Source organism: Cyprinodon tularosa, unplaced genomic scaffold, assembly GCF_016077235.1.
Source record: "Cyprinodon tularosa strain WSP-4 unplaced genomic scaffold, ASM1607723v1 ctg142, whole genome shotgun sequence".
Classification (NCBI taxonomy): Eukaryota; Metazoa; Chordata; class Actinopteri; order Cyprinodontiformes; family Cyprinodontidae; genus Cyprinodon; species Cyprinodon tularosa.
In genome coordinates, this window is record NW_024038243.1 from 1,344,702 (window position 1) to 1,354,409 (window position 9,708).

The 9,708-nt window shown below is 36.7% G+C and overlaps 1 protein-coding gene across 2 annotated transcripts in view; it reads right to left on the reverse strand.

Moving 5' to 3' along the window:
* Positions 1 to 4,267, reverse strand: part of bnc2 (basonuclin 2) — a 252,393-nt gene extending 248,126 nt beyond the window's left edge. Inside the window, exons 1-2 of one of the 2 annotated variants that reach the window (XM_038278583.1) lie at positions 4,105 to 4,267; positions 3,710 to 4,027 (exon numbers count right to left, since the gene is read on the reverse strand). In XM_038278583.1, the coding sequence (XP_038134511.1) occupies positions 3,710 to 3,712 (3 nt within the window). In that variant the 5' untranslated portion in view covers positions 3,713 to 4,027; positions 4,105 to 4,267. Of the gene's footprint in view, positions 1 to 3,709 lie in introns of both variants that reach the window. The other variant, XM_038278582.1, reaches the window with a different exon arrangement.
* Between the last annotated feature and the right edge of the window lie 5,441 nt (positions 4,268 to 9,708).

Sequence of the window (9,708 nt, forward strand, 5' to 3'; positions counted from 1 at the left end):
AACTTCTTTCTTCAGCCAAAACAGAAGCATTAATATTGGAACATGAGCACAGATGTTTAATTTCATATGTTTTCCACTTTGCCGGGAGTTTATCCAACATTTACGCCCCGCCTGCTAGTGAAAACCATCTTTAAACGTCATTAAGGTTGAATTGAATTCTATTGATCTCACATTGGAGAAATTACCTCTGCATTTAAACCCTTCCCTTGGGGAGCAGTGGGCTGCCATTGTGCGGCACCTAGGGTGCAGTGTGGGGTTAAGGGCCTTGCTCAGGGACCCAGATTAGCCTCTGAGCAAGGTTGATCTACCCTCCTGGAGGACTTTTGGAATCCTTTTTCCTTGTTTCTGACGACAGCACTGCTGTTGGAGATCTGTTTTAATCAGCCAGCTGTGAGAACTCATGAAGGCCTGGAAACTCTTGCATGAGCTGCAGACTCATTTGAATAATTACAATTGTGCAGATGTGAATTTAGAAATGCTAATTACCGTGTGACTCCATACTATCAGAAAGCCAGGAAGTTCAACTGTTTAAAAAATTGTCTTTTTCTTTTCTTGCTAAAAGAGAAATAGGTCCATCTTCCTCAAGGGTTGAATTTGTGAAATTTTCTGATGTATCACTAAGAATCGCATGAACACGGACCAGATTTCCTCATGTTTTCATGAGAATAAGTGTGTGCAGATTCGGTGTCTTGCTTTCTGTACTGAGTCAACGAAGACAAGTAATTATCTCTCTCACATGTATATTATTGTAGGTAAAGTTCTCTTTATTGAATTAGAAATTCAGGGATCCAGCTCGTTTTAACACATCAATCTGTCTCTGTTTGGTCCTTAAGTTCACAGTTTAGGTTACGCTGCTGTGTTTAAGGGTTTTTACATATATAAGCCCCCCCTCTCCACTCCCATTTTAAAAACATTACTATTTCTGCCACTGCCAAGACACACTATCAGTCCCACAGGAGGTTAGAGATGGAGCATAGCTGGGATATATCACCACAGCAACGATCCACATCAGGTTGATTTAAAAAGGGCACTAATTTTGCTTTGATATCATCAGGTTAGAGGAACATGTGTTCAGTTAAACCGTACAGATAAGAACCAGGAAAAGCAAGGTTTAGTTTAAACTGAAATCGCTTTCTTTTCAGCCCTGCAGGGCCTCTGATTTCAGGTTTCGGGGGCATGACCCACTGCCACCTCTGCTGCTCTGTCCACAATTTAACGACCGGCAACCTTTCCCCCTTTTAAAGAAGCTAAAAGATTATATATTATATTGGCTACAGGTATAATTGTCTACAGTTGTTAAAAATAGTATTAGACCATCTTTTTTTTCTTCTGTGTCATGTTCTAAAGGTTATAAAAACTAAGGAATAAAATTAATAATATGTTCTAAGAGTTTTGTTTAATGCATTTATTTATGTATTTTGTGTTCCAGTAACATTTATCATGTATGTTTTATTTCAAACAAAAAAAAGCTTGATTTAAAGGGAAAAGGAGGGAAAAATATGAATGAACTTATATATTCACATATCTATAATAAAGGAAACTTAAGGTGTCAGCCAAAATAAATCGTCGGATCAGTTTAGTGCAGGTATTCTGTTTTCATATCTCCTACTTCATTCATTTTTAATATCTAATGTAGATAGACACAAGTATGAACATAGCTATACACATACACCTATAAATAAATTCATAAATGATATCAAACCTATCCCTCACCTTCCATACATCTACAGAAAATTATATGTTTTGTTTCTAAAATGGGCTGATAGTAAAAAACAATAAAAAAGTCTAATAATTTTGTTTCATTCGTTTCAATGTGATCACAAACACACCACTGATTTTCCTTTGCCCCTTTTTAAATTTCTCTCTTTATTTTGCCTTATTGGTCTGTTGTACCACTAATTTCATCATAATAAAAAAAACTCTTGTTTCTGCTTAATTTGCAAAGCAAAGCTGCCATTGAAACTGTGAGCCAGCCAGTCCCTCCTGATTATTCTCCCAAGCTGCTGGGACAGGACAAATAAACAGAAATACGGTTTACTATTTTTTGTTGTGCTTTGCTTTTACTTTGCAATTTAGTTTTCTTCCACCATTGCACATTAAAAAAGGAAATTCAGTTTTTTTTTTTTTAAGGAAATTACAGGCAGAATCTAATATGCAACAAATCTAAGAATATCAGCGATAATAGTTTATATAAAGGCATTAAGGGATTATAATGTCAGTCCTTTGGAATAAATAGACAGAAAGTGAGAGTTTAGGAGGAAATGGAAAGAGTTGGAGGATAGAGTGTGTTGGTGAGTGAGTGGGTGGATTGGGGGGGTGTCCACTATGTGAGCAGTAATCAGTAGAAGACAGCAGGGGGGACAGTGAGGGTTGGCGGGGTCAGAGTCGAGCACCACTAAGCAGCCTTTCTCTTCATTAGGAGCCTCTCTAAGTGCCTCTCTACCTGTCTACCAGATTATTGAACCAACTAACCAGTGGCTCCAACCCCCCCCATACACACACACACACACATATCTGATACTCCTAGACCCAGAGGAATCACGACCCAGCCGCAGCCTCGCTCACAACTTTAACTTTTTCTTTAACCTACTGAAGCAGCACCATCACAGACCTCTGATCGCTGGTTTGCTGCAATGAGTGCATTAATCAACCCATACTTTATCATTTTACATGAATAACATTCAGATCATACACATATTTTACTCTTTAGGGGACAATTAATCTCTGAATTCACAAATAGTTACACGTAAGAGATAAATGCAAGAAGTGTAAAGAGGAATTTCATAATAAAAAACAGGATTTAGCTGGAAACATTTTAGAAATATGACAGACGGACAGACATGTTGTGGAGCTTTGAGGCCACAATGTTAAACTAAACTTCCTTTTTTAACAGCTTCTTAAATTCTAACCTCTTTCTTCATCTCCTTGTTGCTTAAAGTACAAAGGTGTTTAAAAGTCATCTATAATACCTCAGTTCTCCCCTGCCTGTCAGAGCAAAGGCAATAACTTTCCCTTTGGAGATTAACTCCACAACCAAGTCTGTATTGAAAATGCGTGGAGAATTCTGTATCAACAAATGAACCTGGATGGACAATAAAAAAGTTAGTTTCTCGCTGACATCTCATTCAACAGGTTCAGAGAGCAAACATCCAGGGCAGAATATTTAGGGAAATCAGCAGCCAATGAAGGAAGTCTGCAGGATTCAGGCCTAGCAGAAAACTTTGTTTGGAAATGAAATAACACACAACAAACATGGCTGATGTTCATCAAGCTTCTGTATACCGGCTGATAAAAGCCTCTTTCTAATTAGTAAAAGGTTACACAATCAGTGAGGTGTTTCAAAAAAAAAACTTCTTTTTAAAATGTGCTTCTGAGGTTTTAATGTCTTTACAAATATTTACATTTTGTTTAGTTCACCAAAATGTGCTTCACTTTTCAACAAGGCTATTAATAGTTCTGGTTGTTTTAAAGATGAATGAAGAACAAACACGCCTGTAAAAGGTCAGAAATTGGAGTTGGGGGGTTAACTGAGGTTCAGTCATCAGATGAGCCATATTTACCACAAATTTAACTATTTTAGGGAGAGCTGGACATGTTTGGTAAGTTCTTCATTGATCTGTGTTTTATTTTCCAAAATAAAGTTAACAATTACTAAAATTATGTGCTGTAGAGTTTCTTAATTAGATTTAGAAATCAAAAACATATTTACCATTGCTGCATGTTGTACCGGACAGATCTCGGGGCTCCTGGAACTTTTCGGGACTTGGTCGTCCTGGAAAAAGTCAGATTTCGCCCTCAAGTGGGGGAACTTTTCCGCTCCTGCTCCCTCTGATATCAGGATTCTCAAACTCTGACTCTCTGGCAGCTTTGATTAACCGTTAAGAATGATGTCAAGTGTTTTGTTTTGATTTTTTTCTGAGGGGTTTTGTTTTGTTTTTTTATCCTGGAGGATCGCAGAGTCGCTGCGCTTGGCGCGTCGGCTGGTTACGCGTCGGTGTCCCGGAGAGGAGCGCTGCGCTTCTGTCGCCTGAAAGCCGCAAAGTGAGGAAATTAAGCAAGAATCTCACAGACAAGCAGGAGCTGGGCTGTTGCTGCTTGTCCTACCTTGATGAAAAACGGGAAAGAGGGAAGAGAGAGAGAAAAAAAACGCCTTCTTTACACTTCCCTGGTGATTTCCTTGTGCGGAGTCAGCAGAGCGCGCGCCGTGGAGCTGCGGACGGTCCGGGGCTGCAGGGGGGGAAACCTGGGTGAATTCACACCACTGTGTCTCTGGACCCCGGTAGCTGCGATCCAGATGAGCTGATTTACAACATGGTGTCAGCACCAGATTCCCATCATGTAGGAACAGACATGTGTCAGAAAGCTGTAGCCCCGAGATAAGAAGAGGTTGAGTAACATTAGAAAAGTTTTCAGGGCAGTTTTTGCAGCAATCCCTCAGAGCAGGCAGGTTAAATGTCAGGAAAATGTCGCCTGAAAGAAAATACTTTTTATTCTGTTCAAAATGCATAAAAATGAAATAAAAAAGTTGGATAATGTAAGAAGATTCAATTGGATCTGAGTTTAAATTTGTCATCAATTTGACTTAGAAAATCTAAACCTAACGTGCTATTGAACTTCATTTGATAGAATAATGATCCAATATATATGTGGTATTATAAAAGTAAATGTAAATTTAATTAGCTAGTCTGTAATTTTGGTGATTCTTTTTCTATTTGTATACCTAGTGTAAAAGGTGTGCTGCCGGGGTACAAGATTTAGATCTGCAGTCCAGAATTAGTTTTTTAATTCATTTTCTATTTATAATTAAATAATTCTAAATGTTAAACATAAACTTTTACTCCAACAGTCTGAATAACTTCCTTTGTAGTGTTTACAACACACACAAAAAAAGCCTTATGAGCAAATGAAAATAAAAGAGAACAGCAAAAGAAGGAAGTCAACTTTAATTTTTCATTTTAAACGATTCAAGTCTTTTTGAGTATAAGAATTGTAATTTGGCAAAAACAAAAGTATAATTTACAGTTAAGTTAGATATTCTGGTTCCTTCTGGATTCCCAGTACGAACACTCACAGGTGCCTGTTAGAAAATCAGAGCATAGAAAGATTTCAGTAATTCAGCTCACAAAGTGAAACTCATGCATTATCTATTCCAAGGGTTTTTTGCTTATTTTTGATGATTCAGGCATAAATCTCATTAAATTCAAATGACCAGTTTCTGGGAGAATATTTCATCACTGCTCAAAAAAACAACAACAAAAACGTACTGTACAGAATACACTCAGTGCTTGGTCAGGGCCCCTTTTCGCAAGAGTTACTGCATGAATGCAGCACAGCAGGGAGCTCAGCCTGTGGCTCCTCTGAGGTGATGTTGCTTTAGAAGTGACCTTCACTTCTTTCAGTTTTATTAGTTCCAGTGTTTCTCATCTAACTCTCTGAAGCCCAGGGTTTCTCTGTAAGGTTTAGGCCAGGAAGTTAGCTGGTCAGTTGTATACAGGGGTTCCATCTTCATTAAAATCATTCAATTTAACCAGGAACTTGTATTTTGTGCAGTGTGAGCAGTCCTGCTGGAGATGCAAATCATCACCTAGATGGCTTCTCTGACTTTGGAGTTCATAAAACACAGAGGACCAGTAGCCTCAGATGAAAGACCTGCCCACCATCATCAAATAATGTATAAACTTTGCCCTGGACTGCTATCAGTAAGGTCCAGGGTGAGGACTCCAGAGACTTGGAACTTGATTTTCAAACATAATATTAAGTCTGCTGTCACCTGACAATAGGAATTTGGACCACGGAACATTGTGTCATATTTAGGACCATAGATGAACCCAAATGCTGAGGAGTGGTTGGTAAGATTATTAAAGAGGAACCAGTAACTGATGTGGCACAGAAGGAGGGAATAAATAACACTGCACAATAAGAGCGAAAAGTTACAAGGAATAAATAAATATAGTAAAGGAAGACGGACAATACAATAAACCATAGACCTTTGTTTATATGCAGAAAGTAATATAATAAAAAAAAGAAAAAACTAGAAAAAATCTTATAGAACAACAACATCAATGAAACCATAATACACTTTGCTTATTGATGTGTTAAGTGGCATCTTTCTGCTCTAAATACAGCACAGAATCCAAATAACTGTGCTTAAAGGAGATTTCTCCGAGAGAATGTTCATCGGCAGGCGTGAGGTGCCACAGATCTGCCCTCACACTGAGAAACATTTGGATTACCATTTACTCAGGAAAAGCTAGGTAACTTTTTCCAAATAGAAATTCTTGATTTACTCCATAAAATCATAGTGGATTTTACTTAGTAGGAAAAGAGTCGATTTAACAAAAAAAAAATCCAGTCAATTTTACTACCAAATTTATTTTATCAACAAAAGACGTACTTTTGTTTTGGCAAACTCAACTATACTGTAATCTCAACTGTATAATGTTTTCATTTATTTTCATTTTCAATATATACAAGTCATTCAATAAACTCAATAAAATGCTACAAACCCTTTAAATCAATTTAAAGGAGCAAAATTTGACAGTCAGTATATCAGCCTGACCTTGTGCAAATCAGCCTCAGGCTGTATTAAAACAATCATTTCTCACTGAAAAGTAGTCTAGTCGGATTCAGACAATTACTGTATGTTTGCTGATTAAGACAAACAAGTTAACATCTGTCCATCCATCTTCGCCCTCTTATTCTGTCATGTTCACAGTGGGGCTATTTCCAGCATTCTATGCAGGTGTGAGGCAGGGTACACCCAGACCAGATCGACAGTCTGTCTTAGAGCCACACAGAGACACACAACCATAGACACACTAGAAACTAGAGAAGCCAATTAACCTAACAGTCATGTTTTTGGACTGTGGGAGGAAGCAAGAGTACCCAGAGAGAACCCACGCATGCTCGGGGAGAACATGCAAACTCCACTGAACCGGGAATTAAACCAAGAACCTTCTTGCTGCAAGGCAGCAGTGCTACAAACTGCACCACTCAGTGTATTCTCATTATCAGTTTGTATGAAATCGTACGAAAAGTTATGCACAGTAATTTCGCACGTTTTTGATGGGTTTTTTTCGTCGTATTTTTACGTCTTGCCTCGAGACAAGATATCCTTGCGCATGCACATCTTACGCACCATTAAATAACATAGAATTTAACATACAATTAACCCTAAGATACAAAACAGGAAGCAACCTAGTTAGAGATCTGAAGAAGTAATTATTGCACTGTTTTTCCCAGTTTTACATCCGTCCGCAGATCTGCTTTTTTCGTCTGTCTGGCTGCGCATGCGCACTGATCTGTTTTTTCGAGGAAAAACGTCAAAAACGTACAAAATACTATGCATAACTTTTCGTACGATTTCTACGAACTGATAATGAGAATATGTTGCACCTCTATACAGTCAAGATCAAACTCTATTTTTTTTTTTTTTTATCTAAACATGGTCAAGCAAGGGAAAAAGCTCCAGGTTTAAGTTGAGACCTTATTTAAATTGTTTTTTTTTTTTTTATACTATTAATTTGCTTGTCTTTTGATGGATATACATTTACATATGAATTCATAGTCAAACATTAAATGAAAGGTATCATTTTGAAGTATGGCCAGCATGGCTCTGATGTGATAGTTAAACCAGGGTGTTTAGATATAGAATATTTTTAACTGTTTTTGCTACATTCAGAAAATGACAGAAGAAAGGATGCTTGGAGCTCAGTGTCTGGGTCCCTGAAGCTCTCCTACTTTTGGTGCCTTCAAATTAGAGCTGCTGGGATCATTTCTCAAATTCTATCATTTATTTCTTTTTTTTCTCCGTCAGATCAACTTTATTAATAAAGCACCTTAGTCAAAGCTTAAGAAAATCTCCTCAAGTGGGGAAATTGTTTGGCATGAGAGGACATTTAGCAGTGCTAAAAGGGATTTAAACAGAGAGTATTGCCGCAACAGAAAGAGCTGATTGACTGATCCACCACCTAAATGCTGGAAGAAATTAGAACTTCTTTAACAATTATTAATAATAAAATAAGACAACATTTATTATCTACATAAAGGGAGAATAATTTTTGTTCAACGAGATTATAAGCACACCTCTAATAAAAATATTGAATAATTATGGATAGAAAAACAAGGCAATAGAGAGAATTTTCATTAATCTTATTCACTGCAGGAGCAGTCAGAGATAAATATCTACAAATATCTGCACACAAGGTAAGACATAAAAACATTCACTTCAGCTTACATAGAAGGAAAATATATGATAGGTCAGATTTTAATGTTGGACATCCAGAGGTGTGGAAAGTATAAATGTTTATTAATCAAGTTGAAATCCTACTATTTAAAAACACTTTTGTAGAAGTTACAGTATCAACTTATACTTAAGTAAAAGTGAAAAAGTACAATTTTTAAAACTACTTAAATTATAAAAGTAAAATTAATGAAGGAAAAAATAAAAATAAAATTATTAAATGAAAATTTCCTTATACTTAAGTTTTTTAGTTTTATAACTTATGGCAGCAGTGTCAAATTTAACTCTGTATCACATCAAAAAACGATCACTCTGCTGGTTTATTTTTATTTTTTTTTAAAGAAAATTAGTATAATGAAACAAAACCAATGAGTCTATTTTTAAACATTTAAGGAGTAGAAAGTAGCAATAATTGAAAAAAAAAAAATGTAAGGATTAGAAGAAATGATTTGTCAAAAAAAATAATAAAACTCCAGTAAAGTATAGAAGGCAAAAGTTTCTACTTAAATAAGGTAACAAAGTATTTGTACTTTGTTACTTGATACTTCCGTGTACATCATAATACGGTGTGATGCCATCTACTCTCTGGCTTTTGTCTTTGCTAGGAAGCGTATCTCATTCTTCAGGCTTGTGCATAAACAGTGTTGTGTAAGTTACTTTTAAAATGTAATCCGTTACAGTTACAAGTTACCTTGTTTTACAGTGTAATTGTAGTGTAACTTTTTTGATTAGTTTTAAAAAGTAATGTAACTAATTACTTTTGATTACTTTTTGATTACTTTAAGGTTTTAATGAGTATTGACCCATGTTCAACATTTATTTTTTGAGAACTGAATGTGAACCTTAAAAAAGCACTAAGCTGAGAGGGAACTGCTGACAGGCAATCACAGGATGTCCACAAGAAGAGATGCCAGCACCAGGCATGTAAGATTTTCTCAGACTCCTCTCATCGGGCCATACTCTTTTCTGTTCCTCCCCCAGGCTCTACCATTTACGCAGTTTGCAGACTAACACAAGCAAGTTCAGGTTGATAGCCGGCAAACACTTCTTGCCCTGCACGGTCAAATTAGAGCTATTTTCATAGATGAAATGATGAAATGAAATGCTCCTTTAATTTCCAGTGCTGGACGGCTGTCATTTTTGATGCGCTGCTTGAGCTGAAATAGAACCGTCCGCTCGCTTGCTGTTCCTCAAGGAGGCTCCACCAGCACAGGATGGATCATCAGAGTGGCAAATATGATAGAGACAAAGAGCCGTAGCGGGAAACGGCGATACAGGGCGCGAAGCAATAAAACTATCATTACTGTACACATTTCGCAAAGGTTTTTCTTTATATTTTTTAAAAAAATGTAGCAAAATTTGTAATTCTTAATATTTTCGCAAGTAACTGTAACTGAATTACATATTTTCTCATTGTAACTGTAACGAATTACAGTTACTCTTTTTTTGTAATTAAATCACGTAAC